The 26,534-nt window shown below is 45.3% G+C and overlaps 1 protein-coding gene across 1 annotated transcript in view; it reads left to right on the top strand.

Moving 5' to 3' along the window:
• PLXNA2 (plexin A2) overlaps positions 1-26,534 on the top strand; it is a 315,878-nt gene that overhangs the window by 229,107 nt on the left and 60,237 nt on the right. The window contains exons 13-17 of the mRNA XM_029572653.1: positions 9,273-9,424; positions 12,485-12,602; positions 14,999-15,135; positions 20,310-20,477; positions 25,245-25,338. Of these exons, the coding sequence (XP_029428513.1) occupies positions 9,273-9,424; positions 12,485-12,602; positions 14,999-15,135; positions 20,310-20,477; positions 25,245-25,338 (669 nt within the window). The remainder of the gene's footprint in view (positions 1-9,272; positions 9,425-12,484; positions 12,603-14,998; positions 15,136-20,309; positions 20,478-25,244; positions 25,339-26,534) is intronic.

Genomic DNA, 26,534 nt, shown 5'->3' with positions numbered 1-26,534 from the left:
GAGCTATTTTTAATTATCTAAAACTTTTAAGGCAGCCTGCACAGATTGGTTTGCTCTGGGCCCCCATACCCACTAGGATTGACCCTTGTCATGAGTGAGGTCTCATCTTTTGTGACCATTTCTAGAGGCCATACCCTCAAAAGGTTACAGACAGGCAGGAGGCGATCCAAAATAGAGCTGGATCTTCACCTCAAGTTCTATGAGATAAGACTTAAAGACCTACGTACGTATAACCATCAAAAGAGGGGCTGATCTCAACGATTGCTCTTAGCAGTGGCTCAACACAAACTCAAGCCAAACTCCTCTGTTTAAGCTGAAAGGGCATGCTCTATTAACTTTATCTTCCTTGTCAGGAAGCCCTTGCAGCCTACAATTTGACCAGCATCTCGCAATGGAATCCACATCTCAGCAGTGGTAACGACCTCCTTTATGCCCCTACGCCAGATTCGGCAACTGAATAATTCAAGAGACGCATGTCTACGTTGAGCGGTGACAGAGTCTTCCTCCCTCTGGGGGCTGAGAACGCTTCCTCCCCATGTTTTTAGCTGGGTCCCAGGAGGAGTATTCGAAGGAGGGAGAGACAGAGAGAGAGACACAGGAAGACCCAGAAACGGGAGGGAGGCTGACACAGAGGGAAGGGGATTTGATGAGGAGGAGAGAGATTGCTAATGGATTCATGGCTTGCAGTGAGCTGTAATGTCACCTTCTGACAAAGACATGAAGACTGCACTGTAAAAAAAAAAAAAAAAAAGAAAAATAACCGAGCAATGAAGTTAAATGTTCTAAAGCTGTAATTATAGTCTGAAACGAGAAAGTCAATAATACAATCATATCTAGTCTACCAGTGACACAGGGGGCTCTACAGAATGCATTAGCTAAGTAATAGCAGTAAATAAGAGCATCGCAGCACTACCTGCAGCCAGACCCCCTTCTGCTACGCTTACATTTCTCGTCTTTAATACATGATGCTCTTCAGCCTTTCATCACTTGAGAAGCTCTGTACTCATAGCGGTCATGTGGAAAAGTCTCTAGGTGTGGTTAGGCATGGCCTAGCGGTTAGAGGAATGGGTTGAGAGGGAAACGAGTTCAAATCCAGTTTCCCCCACTGACGCCCGCCCCCCCCCCCCCCCCCCATTGGGTAATTCTTAGTCATCATCTTGGGTAAAACCTGTATACAGGTAAACGTCTGTGCTGGGGCCTGTATGTGCTGTACTTTTATCCGCAATGAGCTGACACGTTCTCAGGGGTGGTCTTGGGGGAGGGCTATCAAGCATACTTTTGAATTTTGAAAGTTAAATGTGAATTCCACACCTCCCAACCCCCCCCCCTAAAAAAAATACCCACATGGATTAATAGGTGTAAACATGTGCAGGTAGTTTTCCTGGGATAATTAGGAAATTATTAGGAAAGGAATAGAGAATAAAACAGAGAGTACCATAATGCCTCTGTATCACTCCATGGTGCAACCTCATCTTGAGAATTGTGTGCAGTTCTGGTCACCACATCTCAAAAATGATATGGCAGAATTAGAAAAGGTACAGAGAAGGGCAACCAAGACGATAAAGGGGTTGGAACAGCTCCCCTATGAGGAAAGGCTAAAGAGATTAGGACTCTTCAGCTTGGAGAAGAGACGGCTGAGGGGGGGATATGATAGAGATTTATAAAATGAGTAGAATGGAACAAGTAAACTTTAATCAGTTTATTCTTTCAAAAAGTACAAAGACCAGGGGACACACAATGAAGTTACTGGGTGATAAATTATAAACTAATAAAATATTTTTTTTTTACTCAATGCGTAATTAAGCTCTGGAATTCGTTGCTAGAGGATGTGGGGAAAGTTATTAGTATAGCTGCGTTTAAAATAGGTTTGGACAAGTTCCTGGAGGAAAAGTCCATTAATTATTAAGGGAGAGTTGCAGAAATCCACTGCTTATTCTTGGGATCTACCCCTTGGGATCCTGCCAGGTACTTGTGACCTGACTTGGCCACTGTTGGATACAGGATGCTGGGCTTGCTGGACCCTCGGTCTGACCCAGTATGGCAAGCCTTATGCTCTTATGTAATTTTCAAAGTGACAGTGTGCATGTATTTCAGTTTGAAATTGGTGCAAAGTCCACGAGTAAAATGTTTGTGCATGCCTTACACCAATCTGGCAATTAGTAAATTACCCTTAAGCAGTGAATTAGGTTGCAAGCACTTCTGGGACGAGACTTGTTACTGAATACTTAGTGCTGCAGGCTGCCCTGAATATCGTTTGTAAAGGCGAGCTAGAAGTCCATACGATTACTGAAAGCGGAAGAGAAGCTCTGACTTTCTCCGGGGTAAACTGTGGTTCCCTGACCCTCCCCCCCCCCCTCAAACAAGATCCCAGTCCAAATCCCAGCTCTGCCTCAGAATCTTGTGACTCTGCCTCAATTCTAATCCCAGCTTTCCCACCGTGTGTGTGTGACTTGGGGGTAAATCCGTCTATCTGTGCCAACGTAACCCTGAGTTACTCAGCCACGCTGGCTGTAGTTAATTTTAGAATCGCTGAATATTGTGAAGTGCTTTGTGATCCTGTATAGGTACAAGATGCTTCATGGATTCCAAAATAATTGATGTGTGTATCATTAAACTTTCTTACCATTTTCTCGGCTCACTGACCGAGTGAGCCGAGAAAATGGCTCACTCGGTCAGTGTTTCTCGGCTCACTGACCACCACACATGCACGCGCTGGCCTGCCAGTGTCTCGTATTCTATCGATAGGGCAGGCGCCCTGCATGGGTGATTGTACCAGGTGGTCCTGCTCCTGGAATCTACACTGCACTTGCTGTTTATCTCAGCACTCTGTACAGGCCTAAGGGTCTGCGTCACCATCTAAGCTTCAGAAGCATTAGGCCCAGCTCAGCAGTTCTCTCTTGAAATTTGTAATTAATTGGTGTGTCTGCCTGATTGTGCAAGTGAGTGTGTTTGGGGCACATTTGCATGGATAACCCCATGCTGAGGCTTGGCTGCAGCCGTGTCTGACCCTGGAACTTATAAAAGAGTTTTCTTCTGAAAAAGTGGCAGCTGCTTAGTTGGCAGATGGGGTAAAGAGAAAAGATGACCTATTCCCACCCCCATTCATCAAAATAAGTTATTCCAACATCAGGGGGAGGGAGGGAGGGGATTTCTGTTTGTCAGTAGTGATCCTTATGGGGCCACAAATAGGTCCCATAGACAGACAAAGGAAAAAAAGCAAGAAAGTATAGGATTCCGAATGCAGAACAAACAAGGAGATGAAATAGGCCAAAGCAAAAACACTGGAGCAGGTTTGGTTAAATATTGCAGTGTCGAGAGAGCACGTGGGCACACCTCCATGCTAATGGTAGTGGGCTGTAGTCTGTTTTCTTACTTGTGCGACCATTTGATCATATGGGGAATGGGCAACACAATAAAAAACAAATCCCAGCCCTCTGATCAGCTAAGAGACATCCCAAGTTTTATTGGGGCCAGTTTTCAAAGAGTTTAGGATCCTAACTTTTGGAGTTAAGTATCCTAAATTGGCTCTTTTAAAAATGTACTAAGGCTGAATGCCTAAATTTAGGATCCTAGTTAAATTAGGCACCTAATTTAGGAGCCTAAATCTAGGCAGATAAATAGCAGGCCTAAATTTAGGAGCCTAATTTATGTGAATTTTCAGCTGAAAACTTAGGCACCTAAATTCAGCTGAAAATAGGTTCCTGACTTAAGCACATAATTTAGAGGCCTAAATTTAGGAGCAAAGCTTCTTTTGAATATTAGCCCCGTTCTGACCATAGCAAAGCACTTGTGTGTGTGTGTAATCCCAGCCCTCTGTTCAGCTAAGAGACGTCCCAGGTTTTATTCTGACCGGAGCAAAGCACTTGTGTATGTGTAAGATTTATTTATTTATTTATTTTTGGTTTTTTATATAAGATGCATGGATCTCCCTCTCCCCGCTAATATTTCCTTGCACAATCTTTTCATCAGTGCAGCAAAAGAGAGCTGAATTATTTTGCTTGGTTGTCCTCCTTGTTTCCAGGTTTGGAAATTCCCTCAGTGAAAACGGAGTTCTAATTTTACTGAATCCCACTCTTTGTTTGCACAGGACCATCGGAGCTAGCCCCCAGCATACTGACTCAGAACCAACATAATCCTTCTTATAAACAATTCGGACATTTATAAGTCTTGGAGTTGTCTTTTTTTTTTTTTTTTCCCCCTTGATCAAAATAACCCTAAAAAGACTGACTCTGGGGCCTGATGTACTCGGCATTTTTCTCAGAGACAAAACGAGAGAACCTTTAGTACAGAGGCCCCTTTGAGTACATCGGCCGTGTTGGTAAACTGTTCCGAGTCTCTGCGGGAGATCCATCTTCAATCACTGTAATAGCAGCCAGCTGGGTCACACCACCGAGCCTCTGATCAGCGCCTGGCCTGAAAATGCTAGTCTCTCTGCGAAAAGAGATTGTAGACGGCTTGAAAATTGCCCAAAATTGTCACCTACCCATAAGCCAGCAGCCTGTATTTTCTTGACGCGGCATTGCCAGTGTGCACCGACCAAATGCATGGCATGCAGTTTCATTCTGTAGCCATGTCACGTTGTCGTCTGTGACGCCGTGTGTCGAGAATGGCTGCTGCTATTTGTAATAACACAGAGTAAGGTTGACCAAAGCGCTTCCAGGTCATCCGCCACAGGCCTGCCAAGTGCTGCTGGTTTTATAATTTGCATCTCACCACATTCTCAGACATGTCCTGCTTTCCCTCAGAAAAACAGACCTGCAAATCCCATAATTCAAAGTGGACAAAGGCTGATGGGCCATATACAGTTATTTGTTAACATGTAGGAGTGTTGAGTTGGAAATCTTGTGCAGCTAAAATATCAGGAATGTGAGTGTGTCGCTCTCATATATGTTTATACAGATTTGCTGAAGATTCATCTCAAGCAGATCTGAAGTTACTAAGGGCAGAGCAGGTGACGTGGAAGAAGTTCATGGTAATCCATGTTATGCTTATGAAAAGGCATCAGGTGCGGTGTATCTCTGGCTTAAAGCAAACGAGTGCACGGTTTGCAATTTAAAAACAAACACCAGCAACATTAAAATCCCAGTAAAACAAATCCCTGAAAGTAATAAGTTAGTGGAGCACAAGACTGGCTTTGATCTGCTATTCATTTCTTTGCAAGCCTCATTAATATAACATCACTGCAACAAACAGCTAAAGGGGAGCATGTCAGAATGAGTAATAGACTTCCTCTGCTGAGATAACAATTAGGGGTCTGAATGTGCTATCGGCTAAGACAGAGAAGGGAAAAAAATCCCATTTGGTGAGTGAACCTTTGCAGCCTGCATGCCAAGACCCTGCTGAGTTTAACACTGGCATGGAGAAATATAGCAGAATGGATCATCTCATTTGACCTCGTCTGGGCGTTCTGTAGAAATGTTGTCCCATAGGTAACATAGTCGGCACAATTTTGTGTAATGGAGCTGTGGCACTTGGGCACACATTGCAGTGCAATGTCCCGTGCTGTGTAATGTTAGTGGAAGCACTGCTTTAATGCACATCCCATCTGCGTTAAGAGACGCTTCAGGTTTAGATTTTGATTGCATGTTCCTGAGCAACTACAAAAAGGCTGAACTGGTTGAATTACAAAACACGGAGGTCAGTTTCCAAAATTTTAGACACACAAAACAGGCTTCTGAAAAATGGTCCGCCGGTGGAGAAAAGGGGTGGAGAAAAGGGGACATTCCTGGAGGCAAGAGGAAGACAGGAGGGTTAAAGTATGTGGGGAGATTTGATCTTCAAATCTTCATGCTTGCTTTCCTCAGCGGAAGTACTGCCATATACCCTAAAAGTCCAATTTTGAAAGGGAAAAACTGTGGGGCCTGCAAGCTCCATGAGAACTTTAAAAATTATTCCGATCATATCATGACAGGCAAGTTAGGTCAGGAGTTAGGTGTCTGATGCTCACAGTCTCAAATCATCGTACTGATCCGATTTGTTTTCCACCAGAAAGCCAATCCCTCCCAGTTCCAGAATGATTGCTAAAAGAAAGTAAAAAAATATATATATATATAAAATAAAAACCACCATCGGACTTTATTAGAAGAGTCTGTGGGTAAATGAAGCAAGAATGAGCTGCTCTATCAGGCCAGAAGGTGGCTGGTTTGGGTTTCGTTGGGGCCTCCTCATTTACAGCTGGGCTCATAAAGACCATAAAACAGACTGGTTAAATTTCTCAATTCGCATGCACACACCACACCAGTCCCTAAGATCTGCAAATAAAGGACTCCTCTCAGTTCCATCACTAAGTACTGCGCATCTGGATTTAGTCAGAGATAGAGTTATCTCAATAGCAGGTCGTACTTCATGGAACAGTTTGCCAACGGCATTACGTCTTGAAAACGATTGTAAGAGATTTAAGAAAGGTCTAAAGACATGGCTCTTTGAGCAAGCCTATGTATCCAACGCATAATTGTAGGTTTTAGTTATTTTATTAGTTTTTAGAGTATTTATTATGATTGTATTTTAGTTTTATGATATTTGAAATTTGTTGTGTTTTGGATACTATATTGTGAACCGTTGTGATGTAACTACGAATGACGGTATGCAAAAATCTTTTAAATAAATAAATAACTACGAATGACGGTATACAAAATCTTTTAAATAAATAAATAAAATCTGAAAGGAATTTTCTGATTGCTTTTTTTGGGCTTCTCCCTTCCCTCCCTCCATTGTATGCGGCAGGGTGTACTAATAATCTTATGTCTCTGTTGGCCCTCAGGCTACACATTGGCACAGTTCTCTCAAAATATTCAGTTCGTGGTCACTCAAATCTAGTTAGCGTAATGGGACACATCAGGATGGGTCCGACTGCCGTTTCCAGGTCAGGCTGTTTTCTAATGCAGTAACGAGCCCTCTCATTTTTGGCACTATGCCAACAGCACTGAAAAACTAAGACATCCCTCCTTTCCATTATTCTTCCTGGGGAATAGTGAATTAGCCACAACCTCAGCTGAAATGTGGGTAGATTCAGTACAAGGAATGTAGATGGATATATGTTGTTTTATATATATATATAATCTACCTATTATATAAAGGTGATGTGTAGGAGATATAAATATGACTAGACCAACAGCTAAGTAGCTAGGTGGACAGATACTGGATATTGCAAAGTTCAGGCCAGTGAACAGTTGTATATTTCTTCAGGAATCTGTGGGTGGTCCACGAATACTTGCACACAAAGAAATGGTGTTGCTTGATGGCCATTGCGAGTCTCCACTCTATTACAGTTCGAGGAAGCAGATCAGGGTCAGGCAACTGAAGTGCCACAGCAGTTTCAGGATATTCACTATGAATATGTATGAGGTATATCTGCAGATTACGGGCGAGGCATTGTTAACCGACAATCTGACAGCAGACACTTTGCTTCGCTCTGTAGCATTTCAGGTGCGCTTTGTTACCCTCCGTACTATTAAAATCTGGTATTTAACATTCTCAGAATATGGGGGTATCATCTTTTTACCATTTTCTGTGGGTATCATCTTTTCCCTGCCGTATCCTTCATCTCTAACACAGTGGGAGTGCCAGCTTGTCCGCAGCCTTCTTTTCTATGGACCCCCCTTCTCTAGGGTGATGAGGTGACAGGGCCATGGGAGATGTGGCAAGCAGGCAGACACAAACCATCCCTTTGCTGCTCTGAGAAGTTGGTTGTACTGCCCAATGAAGAGCCTTTGGGGTTAGAGGCTGGGACTGGGATTCAGGATCCACTCAGGACATACTGCGTCCTTTTGTCCGTGTTCCCCCACTGTGTGAGACTTTCCTATCCTCTGCTTTGCCATCGGCTTTCTCTGTGACTGTATCCTCCTGTTCCGCAATTAGCCCAACTGTACTCATAAAGAATAGTAGAATGTATTAAAAAACACTCTGCTGCTTTCTTGTGCAGCCCCATATATACTGTATAAATGAATAATTTTACGTCATATTATCAGTATTACCAGTAAAGAATAACCTGGTGGTAGATGAGTGCAAGGTTTTCGCAGGTAGCATGACAGCAGCAATTCGTGCAACTGCTGCTGCGCTGCCACTGTTACAACCCCATGCTGAAAGATGCCATCTGAAGCTAAGGGTCTAAAAGGTCTGATGCTGCCCAGTGCCCTCTGCATGCATGCAGGTTACAGCATCACAGGAGGGAGAGATGAGAGCATCATGAAGCCACTGTCCAAGATTCTGGGCACTTAACACTTTCGAGGATCCTGGTAGGCGCAAGCCCACTGTCAAGCAGGGTTCTGGATCACCTACATCCTCAGAGACCTGCAGCTTAGATCTTTAAAATTAAATTGGAATTTTAAATGTAGCTCATGTTGTGGTAGGAAAAAACCTGACTTCCAAGCGAGCAGCTTATGGTATTGAAGATGCTGCATCAGCGGATGGTTGTACATCTAGAGTTGATGGTATCCATTCTTTTGCTGCATGGGACTGTAGCATGATATATGTTGATGTTGATATTAGAAACATGACAGCAGAAAAAGACTGCATGGCCCATCCGGTCTGCCCATCTGTCCAATTAATTTAGCATTATAATTCTCATCGCTTCCTTAGAGATCCCTTGAATTTATCCCATGCTTTCTGGAATTCAGATACTGTTTTTGTCTCCACCACCTCCACAGGGAGGCTGTTCCATGCATCCACCACCCTCTCTGTAAAGAAATATTGCCTAAGATTACTCCTGAGTCCTACCTAGACCCTCGTTCTAAAGCCTGCTTTCCATTTAAAAAGGTGCACCTCCTGTGCATGGAAACCTTCGAGATATTTGAATGTCTCTATCATATCTCTCCTGTCTCGCCTTTCCTCTAGGGTGTACATGTTTAGATCTTTGTCTACCCCCTTATGCTTTAGAACATTTTTTAAATGTTTTAATATGTGAGCCATTTTGGATTTAGAAGACATAAATCTTTTAAATAAATGAATAAAATAAATCATTAAGGTCTGTCATTCTTTTCATGCTATTAGAATCAGAGGCATTCCCTGCTGCAGTCAGCTTACAATTTTAAGACACATGCATGACAATGAAGAGGCAACGGGAAATATATTTATTATAGAAAAATGGTTAAGATCAGCAGGGCTCTGATCTTGGAGGACCAGGTTGTAAGATGTAATAGCCATCTCAGCAAGTAGGAGTTTATTAGGCAATACTTGAGACTTCAGAGTTTTAGTAGTTGGACGGCAGATCAAAAAAAAAAAAGATCTGTCATTCCTAGGTTTCATATTCCTTTTTTTTTCTCCTCTCCCCCCAGATAATGACGATCTCTGGACCGCCAGAGGGAGGAACGCGGGTGACAATTCACGGCATAAACCTGGGCTTGGATTTTTCAGAGATCGTGAATAATGTGCAGGTGGCGGGAGTGGAGTGCACTCCCCTGCAGGAGCAGTATGTTACCGCAGAGCAGTGAGTAGAGTTTATCGCACATTCTCGGGGGGGGGGGGGGAGAAAGTGTACAAATACAATTATTTTCTTCTGTTTTCCTTTTTAAACTCATAATTTTTTGAGGTTTAGCTGCTGGCCATGCACTCTCCTTCTGCTAGGGCCTACACAGGACTTACTTTGTAAATAAAAAGGAAGTTGTATTGTGGAGGGAGAGGGATGGAGGGGGGCCTGTGCCAGGTGTGGCATGTGTGATGGCGTGGAGCCAGGACTAGCTGTGAACACTAACACACACACACACACACACACACACCATTCCAGATTGTTCTTTCAGAACTAAACCCTGGGTACCAGACACAAAAAGGCATTGAATTATCCTAAGTTTGAAACTTGTGAGCAGTAGTGTAGTGGCCAGGGTGGAAGCCTTGATGACTGGCATTGCCTCACACACGTTTCAAACTTGTGAGAATTCAACCCCTTTCTGTATTTGGTCTTCAGGCTGCAGTCCCTGCCTCAGGAGCATCATAAGATGGGGAATGGCTGAATTAGGGAGCAGAGTGGCTGCTCTTTGCTCTGCCTGCTCCAGGCTCACCTCCCTCTTCCCCGCAGGCTGCCTGACGGGAAGGGGCAGGAATCTGAAAAGAAGGGGGTGGAACTCAGTCCCAGGCAGTTCCCTCACAAATTAAACCCTGAGCCTACAAGAGGGCGACTCCTAGAATGCTGTTCCCAAGACTGTGGGAAGCCTGGCGTTAGCTGACATCTTATTTTCTCATCATGCAGGGCATGGATTTTGGTTGTCGGGTGTAGGGGCATTTTTGCAGTGCCACTCTCCAGGCCTCTGTGAAGTTTTACTCAGCACGGTGCCCCGGCGCTGGTGCACTGTAGCTCTCTTCCCCTCTCTCCCCCCCCCCCAACCTGCCCCTCCAATTCTGCCCCATTGAAATGCACCCTACGAAGCTTCAGAAAGGGGCCAGTCTGTTAGGCCTGCAAGACTCTGACAGCTGTTTAATCCAAGCACAGGGCTTCTGCTGGAGTAAGTTCATTTATTTCAGTATAAAAAATAGCAAGTGTGAAATGAGACTCCAGGCCTGTGGCAGCAGGCGAGCGAGTAAAGCTGTGAAAGTGACACACGCTGCCTTTTTCTTCTTTGCTTTGGGAGAAGTGCTGAGATGCAGGGTGCAAGGAGTCATGGAATATGTTCCATTTGCTCTTTTAGGGGGTAGTGTTGTCATAGTCCACCTAAATTAGGAAGGGAAAACTATGCTTATGTTACACCAGTGTTCAAAGCAGGTTAAAAAAAACACACAAGTCCATTTTGAAAATTATTCCACCAGATCTACCCACACCCAATTACACCTGCTGTGCGTGCTCTTGAAAATGGAAACCCCTCCCCAACTGCGCCCCCAGGAATTCCTCACCTTAGTTGGGTAAACTTACAAGCTTACGTTTACCTGCATGATGGGCAGGCATCTCTGCAGATAAATGCAGGTTTTACCCTTTAAAATACCTTCTGAAAATTGCCTCTTGTTGACTGATCTTCCACCCCGACTGACAGGTACTCTGGAAGGGTGGTTACAAGAGAGAGAAAGAGGGTGAAAAAGCAGCCCCAGATTCTCTGGCACTGACCCAGACAGGCCTGCCCCTTCTAATCATGGCTTAAACTATTATATAGTGGTGGGAAATTGTTTATATTAGGGGAATGAGGAATAAGATGGATGAGAATTCTGATCACAGCCACTAGATGGGATATTTCCAGAGTTGGAGCATTCACATAAGGATGAATAATCATTTTTTTAACCCAATGATAAGGGCCTGTTGCCCACCCTTTGTACAGAACGAAATAATCCTGTTCTGCAAATCCAGATAGCAAGGGCTGCACATCCCGGAATTCATAAAAGCCCAGACAGGGGTTCAGCGACCCTGCCAGCTTGATTCCTCCGGAGCCCGGGTTACACAGTTAGTATGTGCACCTGGGTGACTTTAGCAGGACTCGGTCTGTGGCCTCGTGCCTCCTGTGCACTGCGGGGATACGCCTTCTGAGCTGCAGCATTGTAACAGCAGGTGATGCCCAAAGTTTTCTTTCAAGAGGAACTGCTGGAGTCTGAATCTGGGACGGACCAGCGACTCGCTTCCCGTATGCTACATCAGCTGGCAATTAAGTTAATGCTGGTTCCAGGGTCACTTAGATCAGTCATCAGCACCCCAGCTAGAAGTCTATTATTTCATCAGTCAGCATCTGCTGGCTGTAATATACCGTGTAAAAGGAAGCAGGGAGTCTGAGATCAGCTGTAATACGCCCCTATTTCTCCCCTACACCCGGTATCAGTCTGCCTTAAATCAACTTCGCACACTTTTTGTAAGACCATGATCGCCGGCAGTGCCCTCTTGGGTCCCTCGAACGTACTGATATAGTAGAAAGTACTAGGTTACTGTGGTTATTTTTAGCAATGCCATGTGGGCACTGTCAGTGTATTAACCAGGCACAACACTGTGTACATCAGGGTGAGGGGTGAGAGCAGCCCCCTTTGAAGGGCTTTCTCCCGACACCCATTCACTTCCCTCTGGGAAATACACCAATGCCACAAAATACTGCTGCCACTGCTTAACATTTCTATAGCGCTGCACGACAATGGAAGGGACCATGGCGAGGGAGAGGGGGAAACGTTTCATTTAATATTGGGACAAAACAAGAAACGTTGCATGGTGGCCAATTATCTTGATCGTGCAGTTCCCAACGTCCCCAGAGCAGGGGGATGACGTAATCTCCTTTGTTTCCAGAGCAGGGGTGCTCCTATCTGCTCCTCGAGGGGGTAGGAGGGTTCCTCAGATGGATCTGGTTTTTGAGGGGTTGCCTGGTTCTGATGGGTGGAAATATATTCCACCATTCTCCATGGATATCTTAAAAACTGGATCTGTGTGCAGACCTCAAGGACCAGCAGTCCGGACATCTGAGGTTACTGCAGGAAGAAAACCAGAAAAGAATTTTAAAAAACCCGACTGGTGGGAGCCTCCTTGCCAGGGAAGAGTTTGCATGCATGGCGCATTCCTCCTAATGCCCCCCTCCCCACCTGTTCTTTCTTGCAGGATCGTATGCGAGATGGGGCCAGCTGAGCCCGGCATCGAGTCCGGTCCGGTGCTGCTGTGTATCGGGGAATGTAAACCAGAGTTCATGGCCAAGTCTGTACAGCAGTACACCTTTGTGGTGAGCCTCGGAAAGGGGAGGGCATGCGCGGCCTTTGTGACATTCTTAGATAGCCCCATTCCAAGGGCACAAGAGGACCTCCTTGGTGGATATTACATGCAAATCTAATATTATAGGGGATAATTTTTAAACCCCATGGAGTACCTGAAAGCTTGGGAGGCTTGCAAGTGAATTTTAAAAAGGCAACTCTGCAAAGTTTCCCTTTGAAGTCACAGGAATTTCATCACCCGTGGACTTTGCATCTGTTTTGGAGCAGACGCACAGGCCGTATCATAAATCACGTGTGGGGATTTCAAAATGTGCTGGCTCCACCTGCCCCCCCGCCTCCTTCCCAGCCCTTTGCAGCACAGGTAAAAATATCCCCGGGGGAGGAGAGGGCATTTTTCAGCCTCTGACTTTACTCGGGTAACCGTTCAGATACTCGATAAAATCTTCAGAAAACTGTCCTGATAATGCTAATATAAAAGCCACAAGGCCTCTCGGGGCTCCCTTCGTACTGCAATGTGGCAGACCCTGCTCCATCTGCACCTTTCACCTCCCCTGCTCCCCAGTACTGAGGCTCTCTGTGTGTGTCTCTTCACTGCTAGCACTTTTAGCACAAACAGCTCTGTAAAAGCTAAACCATTTGCTTATAAGCCCACACCCTGAGGACACAACAATCTGAACTGAAATATAAGGAGGTCAACATTGAAAGTGGGTTGCTGGCTACGTAGCAGACTTAGCCAGACAACCCACAGGATTTAAAACCCTGCCAGTCTGAGTGCCCTGGACTTAGCCAGCTAACTTTCTATCCAGCCAGTAAGGGTCCTCACCAGTGGTACTATCCTCTGTGCTTGGGGAGGGGGGGCGGGAGGGAAGGACTTGCATATGAGTGCCAGCTCCCCAGCTACAGTGCTAAGAGGCAATAACCAGCATTGGGTAGGGCTGATCCCCAGCTCCAGCTTGCCTTTAGGTTAAACAAGGACATGTTTGTTGTACTTTAGAGGCTTCCTGTGAATAAAGCCATTGACATAAATAGAACTACAAAGTAGTTTGTGATAAATACTGGCTGCAACCTTGTTCAAAGTAATTAGGAAGATAAATTGCATGGAATTGCCATGCAGCAATCAGTCAAACATACATTGAGGTGTATTATTATATTTTATATATAATATCAAGACTTGTTCTTTGTTTTCCACCTCCTCACTTCACCTCCATACTGTGTCCCAGCCATCCAGGGCTTGCGCTGCAGGATTTCCAAGTGTCACTTCCTGTCTCTGATGCCTGCAACATCAAAGCTACTTTCTGTTATTAAGTAAAAATGATTGATGCTCCAGAGCCGGGTTGGAGAGCACTGCGCTGATGAAGTCGCAGAATCTGCTCCTTTGAAAACAGATTTGGGTTTTGAAGGGAAGCTAAATACCTTAGACCAGCTGCTTTTCAAAGCACAAAAGAACATTTTATCCAAATCAACATTTTGGTAGGGATGCTGAATTGGGAGAGACCCTTGCTAGAGGCAAAATGATATAGTAGGTTCACTGGGGAAGTCAAAAGTTCAACTGGGCTCCATGGCGCAGCAAGAGGAGTGACACTGGGCACAGAAGATGGACCTTGATATCCTTATCTGCCATCATATTCATTAGGTCCATATTTAGCCGTAGGCTGTCCACGTAAGTGAGCCGGATAAACTTAATATGGTAACAAACTGAATGCTCGGTGGCACAGTCGTGCTGAATATACCCAGGCAACTCTAAAAGGCCAATTTTCAAAGGTGTTAAGCTCCCAAATTGGCACGTTTGAAAATTTTACTAGGGCTCAGTGCCTACATATAGGCTCCCAGTGCCTAAGAAATGTGTATCTACCAGGTGGCATTAGAGTGGGGAAAGAAAGAGTTGGGATCTGAGCTGTGATTTTTAGAAGCAGTCATACAACATCTATCTAAACAAACAGCAGGCCTAAATTTAGGTGCCTCAGTTTTAGGTTCCCTAAATCCGAATTTTCAGCTGAAAATTTAGGTCCCTAAGGTTGACTGAAAATCGGTACCCACATTTAGGCACTCAGTTTGTTTGTTTGCATATTAGCTTCTAAGTTTTCTGGATAACTTTAGAACAGCCCTGCAGCATGACTAGGCTTACCTGAAAACTCTGAATACCTGGATAACTTTACCCTGCTCCCAACACCCTCGGAATGCCTCCGATTTATCCAGCTAAATTTTACCCAGGAAATCCAGCTGTTTAGAGGGGAGGGAAATTTAAACCTCTACTTTCATCCAATAACTCAAAGCCTTTTTAATATTGATCTCTATTTCTATGACATTTAATGTCCCAGTCTTTGAGCTGTTGTGTTAAACGGTAGCAGTGAAACGTTCTTCTCACAGCAGGGACACAGGATGATTTCCTCTTTCTCTTCTCTCCAAGAATCCATTGGTCCATCACCTGACACCCAGCCGTGGTCCAGAATCTGGTGGTACGATGATGACCATTACTGGCCATAATCTTGGGGCTGGCAGCAGTGTCTCTGTGCTCCTGGGAAACCAGACCTGCGAGTTTTATGGGTAAGAGAAACTGTAAATGTCCTTAATCTGGGAATGCCGTGTAAGCAGGCTCCATGTCATCAGGGACAGGGTGATCCAGTCCTGGGTTTGGGGCCCCCCCTCCCCCCCCCTGTACATCTACAGACTTTGTATACAGGTTATTAATAGACACATAGAAGTGAAACCAGAACTGGCTCAGTCTGTCGTGTCTGATATGGTAAACCTGGTCATGGGGGCAGGATCCCCATATTATAGGTGAAAATGTCTGGGAAGGGTATCTTAATCTGGTACTCAATTCCTAGCCAAAAGGAAAGGCTTTGAGGCCACCAGGAAATGTTTGGAGTCATTGGGGAAGATATGAGGCCATCGGGGAGACTCTGAAGCCATCTTGTTCACTGCAAAGCATCTTGGATTTCCTGTTCTTCTCAGTGTCGAGTTGTAAATGGCAACCAGGTACAAACCAGGATGGAGTGAAACTGCCCCTTCAAGAAGGCACTTGGACACCTGAAAGCATGGTGTACATGCTGCTTTATAATGTACTAAAAATTTGTATGTTGGCAAGCTCCCCATTGCCTTAAAGAACTTGCATCACTGTGAGACACATTTTCAGTAGGATCTAGCTACCTGATTACAGAGATCCCATGGACAGGGAATTTTGCCCCTCACAGTGGCTAAATTTAGCCAATTCAAGAAAATGGACAACTCCAGAGACGTTCGCAGAGTCAGTGAGGGGAAGGAGGACTTAGCTTTCTAGAGCTGATTATCAGTGCTAGACTGCTAAATTTATCTGCTGACCCTCAGTGCATGAAAGGCAGCCCTAAAGCTAGACAGCTAATTTTTGTCCACCTAGACTTAGGGTCATTTTTCAGCAACAACATTGTACAGCAGTCTTAGCCTTTTGGGGGCTGCCTCAAAAGCTGATCTGCATCCCTTTCTGTCCCAGTCTAAAGTTGTAGCTTTATAAAACCCCAAAATCACACCCTGACAGATTTTCCATGTACTGTACAACCATCATCAGTTTACACAACACTGAGCCAGAAAATAATCTGAGAAGATGTACAGAGTTGGATGAGAGATTTTCTGCCGGTAATTCAGCAAGTGAGTGGGGGAGGTGAAATTAGGCCATGGTCTCTAAGGCCAGAGCTCTATGCTCTTCCACCACAGCACCCCACCAGCACCATGATGGACAACTGAGGCAACTGTGTCTTTTGCACTGAGGTGTTAAATGCATTTTAGCTTGCTGTTTGGATTTGACCCCAGATACTAAGGGCTTATAGTTCTTAAACACTTGCTGCAGTTTATGTGCTTTTAATTAAGGTGTGTGTGTGCAGGTGAGCAGATTTGTGCGTTGTGGCTATACCCAATGTCTTGGAAATCCTGCAGGCATAAGTCAGGATCCACCATTAGAAAACCTAATGGATTGGGCAGCGGGATAAATGCACGTGCAAGGTATTTGATAGAGGTCCCCTCTGTAGAAGGGATGGTTGCTGAGTATTGGAGGAGCACGTCCGTCAGGTAATTAGCATTGCAGTAGGCCGGAAACCTGAAACGTTTCTCACTCCTGCACTCTGTCTCTGGGATGTATGATGGAGGTTAGAAGCAGACCTGTGCTGTGTGGTAGCGATTACTGCTCACATTAGCCTCACAAGAGATAAAAACAGGGACCCGGAGACTCGTTTAATGGTTGAACTGGGATGCGCCCGATTAAGATGAGAATGTTAACAAGGGGCGAAGGCTTTTATGGGCTTAGCGCTCCACTTCCTGCTTCTAGAAGCAAAAAATCTCCCTGACACCAATGATGAAAAAAAAAAAGAAAACCAGAACAGAGAAGAGCTTGGATACGCATCCTTTCGAAAGGACGAGCAGACCGAAAGATTATTTAAAAATACACAGTCGCTTCTCGCATATGGCTAATGTGGAGCAACAATCGTGTCTATTTTTAGTTTAATTGGCCAAACCCAAAGCTTTGCAGCGTAATAAGACAGTGCATCAAAAACTCTCCTATTTATGCATGGATGGTGGCAGCAAGCAACACGGGGCTTGCTGCATGGAAACAGAGATGTTGTGGCTGCAGAAAGAGTAAATTAGGAAGTCCTAGTGTGAGGGGTTTAGTGATGCCATGGCACAGGTTCGAAAGGAGTTTTGGATGGGTCAGCACAGTGCGCTTCTGCTTTGCCAGCTCAGTCAGAAGAAGGCTGGACTTGGTTGACCTTTGCTCTTCTTTCTAATCTAACCAGCTATGCAGCAATCTTGAATGGATCTCTGTGGTTTTGCTGGTACAGTATTCCCTTTCTCCTCTCTTGGCATCCTAGTGACATGATCAAGCAGCAAGTTAAAAAGAAAAAAAGGATAATAATAAGAAGTCCAAATTACAGCGCCGGTTTGTCCTTTTTGTTCTATTTTGAGAGGCTGTGCTAGAAGTGTGTGCCAGTACTTGCGAGCCTGATTAGATGAAGCGGTTTCTAATGAGATTCTGGCTAATTACGGCTTTCTATTCTCCAGTCTCTGCTCGGAGTGGTGGGTAGATTCGCCGTGACGGCATAATAATAACACAGAAAAGCTAATTAACTGATCACAGGGAGCGGGAGTGATTCTGCCAGTGGTGAGGCATCACTTTGGATATCATAACAGAGCTAAGCAGAGACTTGGAGAAGTTTGATCGCTGAGCATGCCAACTAATTTTACACCAGTGCAGAGCCGGAAACACCAATGTGTGGCTTTTAAAAAGCCATGCCAGAGGGGTTTCAATCCATGCTTTGTGTGACTGGGGATTATTGGGGGGGGAGGGTTAGAGCATTCTGGGGGAGAACATGAACTGTTGTTGTAATGAAATGAGGTGTTGCTAAAACAGATGGGACATTAGCCAGCCCAACACATGAAAAAAAAATAGGAAAACTAAATTCTCTCTAGCAAATAAAGGGAGTAGCTGTCGCCTGTCACCAGCAAGGGCTTCTTCCTATGTATCACATTGCTGGCCCCTCTCGATAGGGCTCTTATAATGAAGCGTTGTGAGCTGGAATAGGGTTACATAGAGTAAGGAATCGAGCATCAGTAGACTCTGAACACCACCCATAGAACCTTACTGAGAGGGTTCTGGCCGACCAACTTGTTCCGTAGTGGAGTGATCGTCCATGCTATCTCCTCTGGTAGAAGTAGGATACTTCACGAATACAAGACCTGGGACCATTCACACTTGCTCATGCTGAGTGACATTCTTATAAGTGAGTGTGTGCAGTACCCCCACTGAGGCAGTGTAGGAAGTAACCAAACACGCTGTTTCAGCAAGGTCCATTATATAACCAAAAATGTTCTCGCTTCAGCAACTTGACTGGTCAGATCTGAGGCTTCCATGACATGCTGCTGTTCTGGCCTCGAGCCTCCAGGATCCTTTTTGTCTCATTATGTAATGAGTAGTCTGTAAGCTGTCCAAGCACCCTGTCTGAGGCACCACATGGGCTGTAAGGAGGGAAGGAAGAAGTGGGGGCATGTGACCCACAAGGCACCAAACATCTTTTTAGGACACTTCAGAAAGGCCTGGGTTCTGGCTGATCTGTGGTGTTATAAGCTTGCCACTGTATCTCAGCATCTTAGCAGAAAGATAAATGTTTTTAGGGAAGGGAGCACTGCATCCATCCACTGTTCCAGAATTGGGTTAAGTTGCAGATTAGATGAACATGTGACTGGGATGGCTTAGGTATAATGGGTGCTGTCTGGACTCCCTGACCTCTTGAGGTTTCTTCTAAGCCTGTCTGTCTATGATTCTATCTAAGAGCAGCTTTCCTTCACTCCACTCTACGCCTCTCCTCACCCCACCCCACCCCCTCCATTTTAGGAACAGATGAAGAGGCAGCACTTACCTGAAACCAACAAGCCATTTAAAAATGACCACGGTTGTTTGAAGTGGCTTCAGATAGACCTGGACTGCCTGGGTACCAGTTGAAGACTGGCTCACTACTGATTACTATTAGGTTGCAGTTTTCTCTCCAAACAGCTAATTAAGTCACCTCACATTTTGAAAAGTAAAAAAAGGCCTAACATCAACTCATCAAATTTCTACCCATTTGGAAAATGTTATAGGTCCCCAAGGGACATTGTCAGTTTCAGCTGTGCACTTCTTTCTCCCTGAAACACCTCTGCCTGTAACTACACACAGAGGACATTGAAAACTGAAATTGCACAAGAGAATGATGCCAGGCAAACCACCAGCCATTTGTCCAGTCATTTTATGACTATTTTTTATTAATTTACATATGACAGCCCAGCCTTTAGACTTGTTCGTTTGGGTTTTCTTTTATTAATTTACATATGGCAGCCCAGCCTTTAGACTTGTTCGTTTGGGTTTTCTTTTGTCGGCATTTGCCCTGCCCTAAGGGGCCATTCTTTGTAATCTAGGGGAAGCAGCTGTGCCAGTGACTCCCGCAGGCATTTGGCAATCATGTTCATTCACAAACTTGCATTAAAAAAAAACGGAGACACAACCTTTCATGCTGTACTGGAGGCAGCAGGAGGAGGGGGTAGGCCTGGTTTTTCCCCCCACCCGCCTTGGATGTTTTATTTTTAATAAACTATGCAACTGATACTGAAGAAATGAGCACCTGTCATGTCCACAACATGGCTGGCCGAGCTCCCGAGATAAAGAGGGACGAGTCATAGAAATGCTTCCCCTGGTATTTCTGCCTGGCATCAGTCTCCCATTTGTGCTCCACCAGGACCCTTTGGGCCGCCCTCTGGGAAACAGAGGTGCAAGCTACCCTTAACTTGTAAATAAAAGGTTATTTCCAGCAACAAAGACTAGTGTAAAATACAAGTGGACCCCAGCAGGGGGTATGTCAACACAGCTCATACTGAAATTGTGGTGTTTCTTTTGGTTTGTTTCAGTTTAATTGGGTGCATTAAGGAGGATACAGAGTCTCAGCAGCGTTCCATCAGAATGGCTACCCATGTAAAACTTTTGAGCATAAAGATATTCATGTTCCGAAGGGATGGAAATGTCCAATATCCATCTCCAGGACAAATTCTCTGCTGAATGAGATCTGGGTAAAACCAGATTAGAGTTGTATTTTTCTTCCATGCTGTACTGCTACAGAGAGGATCTATCTCTAATTGTAAATCCAGACAAGCTGGAAATGGGTTCTTGATGTTGACTCATGTTTGACTCAAGGTTTGAAGATGTCTTTGCTGTCCTTTTCCTTCAGGCGGTCCATGAATGAAATTATCTGCGTCTCAGCTCCATCAGCCCTTGGCCTGGGCACGGTGCGTGTCGCTGTGAGCGTAGACAGGGCACAGATAGAGAGCAGCCTACTCTTTGAGTACATTGATGACCCCAAGGTTCAGCGCATCGAACCCGAATGGAGTATCGTCAGGTAAAAAGCCTTCCACCAGGCAGTAAGCACAGCTGCTGTCATTGGGCATTCATAGCGCACCACAAAATGTTGTTATGCTCTCAGCCAGTCGTAGCATAGCGATGCCTTCTCTTCCCAATCGCTTTCTGGATGTTCAGTTCCAGGGAGCTGGAGATATGTTGTCTGTTTAAAATTTGTTCAAGGATTTTTTTTTTTTGTGGGTTTTTGCATTTTCCTGTATTTCCACCAATGTAATTACTGTGATTGGTGCTTGTAAGTAATGTGGCAACAATTTAGCATTCAGATGTACCAGGGAGTGTTTCACCTGGCCATTCCTGTGAGCCTGAACAATTGAAACCTCCATGAAGCCTTGCACTGTTCAGGGAAAGCACGACTGGACATGGCCTAGACTAGGAACGGAGAAAGTTTCCTAAGTTTCATTTCCATTTAAAAGATTTGTGAGGGTGCATCAGTGACTCCATCTGATTATTACCATATTGGGCATGAGATCGTATCGTGCAGTAGGGCTCATCAACCACCTTGTAGCTTTCACCCATCAACTCCCAGCAGTGCATTATAATTTGGTCTGAGTTCTAGATAAACAGCACCGAGGTCTAAAGTGAACATCTGGATCTTCTGCCTAGAAATGCATCTAACGCAGAATGCAACTGTCACCATGTGGACTGTGCTCAGGAAGAGTACAATCGGGCTGATACAGTAAAAGTCGCGGGAGAGCGGGCGAGCGTCCACTCTCCTGTGCGCGCAATTTAGTATCGGCCCGCATGCAAATGAGGGCCCGTGGTACAAAGAGGCACTAGGGACACTAGCGCGTCCCTAGCGCCTCTTTTTGGACAGGAGCAGTGGCTGTCAGCGGGTTTGACAGCCGACACTCAATTTTGCTGGTGTCAGTTCTCAAACCCGCTGACAGCCACTGGTTCGGAAACCGGACGCCAGCAAAATTGAGCGTCTGGTTTTCAAGCCGCGGGCCGATTATTTATTTATTTATTTTTTAATGTTTAATTATTTTTAACTTTCAGGACTTAATATCGCCATGATATTAAGTCGGAAGGTGCACAGAAAAGCAGTTTTTACTGCTTTTCTGTGCACTTTCCCGATGCCGGCAGAAATTAACACCGACCTTTGGGTAGGCACTAATTTCTTAAAGTAAAATGTGCGGCTTGGCTGCACATTTTACTTTCTGTATCGCGCGGGAATGACTAATAGGGCCATCAACAAGCATTTGCATGTTGAGGGCGCTATTAGGTTCGGGGGGGGGGGTTGGACGCACGTTTTCGACGCACTATTACCCCTTACTGAATAAGGTGTAAATCTAGCACATCGAAAACGCGCGTCCAAACGCAGGTTAACAGTGCTGGAGCGCACTGTACTGTATCGGCCTGAATGTAAGTAGCCCAGTGCCTGGGTCTGGTCAGAGCAGCTTACCTTGGAAAGCACAGCTTGCTTTGGCTATCAAGTGAGAGTGTGGGAAGGTGAAAACTACATATCTGCCAACAACTGTAAGCTCTTGAGGATGTGTTTGGGGGGGGGGGGGGGGGGGCGGTATCTCATGAGAGAGCGAGAGTGCGCTGATATGTGGTATTCTTAGGGGAGGGGATTGGAGGTGAAAAGGTAGCACGTTTGCCTTTAAAACATGGAGAATGACAGTATCAAAGCACCAACTGTTGATACATTCAAGAATTTTTTCCCATCCTCTTCTGTCTCTGTGTGCATCATCATCTGAGATCCAAAAAACTCTGAACTTTCTCCTGTGGAAATGTGTCCCTGTGTTACTGCAGCCATTGTATTTACAGCAATGGCTGGATGCAACAAGGTTCCCAGATACCAAATGAAACTCTTTTTAAATCACTGCTTGCTATTGTTAAGAGCTATAAGCTCATGTACCCAGAGCTGAAGAACCAGACAGGAAGACAACTGAGCAGACTGGGTGGGCCAGTTGGTCTTCATCTGCTGTCATTTCATTTTTATTAACTACTAGACATGTGCAATTGCTCTTTAAAAGCTGTAGCTTGCAGGTAACCAGAATGGGATGTTTGCTAGAGTCTTGCTCCTTGTAGCAGGATGCTACTGATGCAAACTACAGCTTGGGTCTATGTAGGGAGGCACTGTCAGAATGCGGGCATTTCTCGCACTGTGACCAGCGAAAGCTGACAGCGGGTAGTAAGCACAATGAGAAGGGTTAACATAAGGTTTTGCAACAGAATGTGACAAGAGGTAGTTCAGTTCTGATTGGATGTGGGAGTTCCGATATTTAGCACAGTTGTAATATGAAGAAAGGGTTATTGAGATAACGATGATCAGTTGTTCTCCATCTCCACTGTCAACGCAGGGAAGATACAGGTGAGACATCAGGCACAAGCTCCTAATTGTGAAAAGGTAGTTATACGCTGGAAGAAGCTACCAAGGGAGATGGTGGAAACTCTCTCACTGGAGCATTTTAATTGCAGATTAGCTAAACGTCTGTTTGAGATTTTTTAAAAGTCCTGCATCAGGTTGGAGGCTGGGCACCTTGTTAAGATCCTCTCCAACCCTATGAATCTGGGAACTTCGGCATTTTGTTTTGGCTCCTGGACGTACAGCTACATGGGGGGTCCTTTGAGATGATGAGCCCTGTCCACAGAACGTGGTGTGAGAACACCCAACAACCCCAAATAATGGTCCTATATTGCTCCAAAGATCACATCACCAGGAAACCATGATAATTCTGACCTACTTTAGTGTACTGTTAAAATACAGGTGTTCATCATTCCCACAATGTCAAAATGTGCACCAGTATTTAAAAAAAAAGTGTCTGCCCAGGATATACAGGATATTTTTCACAAATTTAAGCCGTGCAGGAGATCCAGATTTTGGGTGGGGGGAGATTAAAAAAGAAAGTAGAATAAGATGAATAAACTGAGGAAATGAGGAAACCAGGAAGCCAATACTTTGCAGAATATATTTCTGCTGCTTGAAATCAGAGGATTACATTTCTTTGTGTAGTTTTCCATGAACAGACGCTGGTTATAAATCCATGTTTAAATGCGGTCAGAGAACTCTCTGTAAACTGTGGCGAAGGCTACCATGCTGCGGCAGCCTCCCGTGTACCTGCAAGCCTTCAGGAAAAGGATTTATTTCCTTTTATTCATTTAATCCAGGGGCTTTATTATGTATTATTCTTAGCCTTTGAGTCTGATCTTGTTGCCTCAGCCGAACTCAGATCTGTTTGCACCGCTGTAGGAGGCAACTGCCCAGCAGAGGCACAGGACCCAGGCCAGAAAATCTAATTATGCGAGAGACGTTCCCCAGGGAGAGCAGATTAAAATTCCCTGCCATCCAAGCCTGGCTCCTGGATGAGACGATGTCCTTGGTGTTTGGGGAGGGGGGCTCCCTCTCAGGCCGCGCAGAAAACAGGCGCTCAGTGTTGAGCACCCGATTTCCTAACGCACGTCCAGCCACCTCTCCTGGGTGCGCGATACCATATTTAAATGAGGGGGTCACACTAAAAAGGAGGCGCTAGGGACAATAGCGAACCCCTAGTGCCTCCTTAGCAGAAGCCCAGGAGAGGTGGCCGTCAGCAGGTGCCCGTAAAATTAAGCATCCGTTTCCCTAATCTGCGCGCAGCCATGGGTTAGGAAAACGGGTTTCCGTAAAATTAAGCATCCGTTTCCCTAATCTGCGCGCAGCCATGGGTTAGGAAAACGGGTGCCCGTAAAATTAAGCATCCGTTTCCCTAATCTGCGCGCAGCCATGGGTTCGGAAAACGGGTGCCCGTAAAATTAAGCATCCGTTTCCCTAATCTGCGCGCAGCCATGGGTTGGGAAAACGGGTGCCCGTAAAATTAAGCATCCGTTTCCCTAATCTGCGCGCAGCCATGGGTTGGGAAAACGGGTGCCCGTAAAATTAAGCATCCGTTTCCCTAATCTGCGCGCAGCCGTGGGTTAGGAAAACGGGTGCCCGTAAAATTAAGCATCCGTTTCCCTAATCTACGTGCAGCCGTGGGTTAGGAAAACGGGTGCCCGTAAAATTAAGCATCCGTTTCCCTAATCTACGCACAGCCGTGGGTTAGGAAAACGGGTGCCCGTAAAATTAAGCATCCGTTTCCCTAATCTACGCACAGCCGTGGGTTAGGAAAACGGGTGCCCGTAAAATTAAGCATCCGTTTCCCTAATCTACGCACAGCCATGGGTTAGGAAAACGGGTGCCCGTAAAATTAAGCGTCCGTTTCCCTAATCTGCGCGCAGCCATGGGTTAGGAAAACGGGTGCCCGTAAAATTAAGCATCCGTTTCCCTAAGCTGATCGCAGCACACTTTATTTTTTTTTTTTAATTAAAAAAAAAAAATATTTTTTTTTAATTTTGTTTTTTAGCTTTTCAGATCCTCCGACTTAATATCACCACGATATTTAATCGGAGGATGTACATGTACAGAAAAGCACTATGTTCTGCTTTTCTGTACACTTTTTTGGGCTGCTCAGAAATGAATGCCTGCTCTTGGGGAGGCGTTAATTTTCAAGCGTAAAATGTGCGGATTGGGTGCACATTTTTTTCTGTATCTGGGGTGCATAGCTAATAGCCTCATCAAGATGCATTTGCATGCGATGAGTGCTATTAGTTTCGGGGGGTTTGGACGTGCTAAACCCCTTATTATATAAGGAGTAGTGGACGCGTGTCCAGCCACGGGTTAAACAGTGCGCTCAGCTGAGCGCGCTTTACTGTATCGGCCTATCTATGGATTAAGAGCTGCTCCTGTGAGACCTTGTTTAACGCCCTTGTATTCTCTTCTCTCCAGTGGCCACACGCCTCTCACAGTCACCGGGACCAACCTGGATGTGATTCAGGAGCCGAGGATCCGGGTGAAGTACAACGGGAAGGAGTCAGTCAACGTAAGTACCAGATTTGAGGCCAAGCAATAACAGCAAGAAACCACCAGAGGTCAACTTGGCCAGGCTCCCATCCTGCCCTCACCTCTTCATTTCCTGTAATTTGATAGATGAATTATTCCTTTAAATGTCTTTCAAAAGTAAAAGACCGTTGTGCACAACTGAGCACTGGACTCCTTCCTGTGGCTCAGTGTCTGCCTCACCTGGCTTCTTAGGCCAGAACTGTGCGACAGCTGAGTTTGCACACGGATTCTGTAAAATGAGCGGTCTCTTCAAATTAATTGCCTCTTTTGCACACGGTAGCTAGCTTGTCTCTCTGTGTTTGCATTTGCAGCGATATCTCTGGGCACTCTTGCGTTCTTCAGAGCTAGATTTGATATCCTGCCGGTTTTGCCCTGTCACTGACACACACGGAGTAGAAAAGTATTAGTTGAAGCCTAACGGAAAGAGAAGAGCGGGTTTCCTCGCCCTGTGGCTTTAAATGCATTAAGGTGACCTCCCTTTGAACATAGTGCAGGCCCAGGAGGAGAGACTGGCGTCTTTGTGCCTTCTGTCGTGAGAAAAGCCGAAGCACGTGTTCCTTGACCTGATATAATAGAAAAAAGGGGAGGAAAGGGCAAGCAGAATAGAAACATCTGTTTAAAGAGAAATGCATACAGCAAAAGCAAACCTGAACAAAGTTTCTAACACGTGTGTCTCTCCACACGAGTGAAAGCAGCACTGTGAAAATTAGGTCCCAAGCCCGACCAGTGAGAATCCTGCTGTCTGGTTGCAAGAGGCACCTTCCTGCCTGTGGCCAAGTAAAGCTCATCCAGATCTTTCATTCTAGACATTGCTGGCCCTTTTCCTGACAGCCTGGGCAGGACACGTTTATTCCAATACGGCAACCCTCGCTGGGAAGTAGTTACCCTTATCCCTGCATGCGCCTCTGTGCTCGCTCTCCATTACCAGAACTCTGCCCAGCGTGGCGGGACAGGAAATTATAAACCTTGTTGTGACACACAATAATAAAAAAGCCAGACTTAATCCAGCAAAGAAGGGGAAGTTTATGGTAGTAATCAAATCCAATCAAATCCATTGCAAAATTAGGGAAGGAACTGTTAGATTGCTTGATCTCGGGCTCCTGAAGGGGACTTAGTATTTTTCCCTCATTGTACTTCTGGCTACTTGCTATCCCTCGCCCTCTTCTGCCCCTTCCT

Source organism: Rhinatrema bivittatum, chromosome 12 (genome assembly GCF_901001135.1).
Source record: "Rhinatrema bivittatum chromosome 12, aRhiBiv1.1, whole genome shotgun sequence".
NCBI lineage: Eukaryota > Metazoa > Chordata > Amphibia > Gymnophiona > Rhinatrematidae > Rhinatrema > Rhinatrema bivittatum.
Note: the sequence above shows the minus strand (reverse complement) of the source record. Positions and strands in the feature narration are given on the sequence as shown.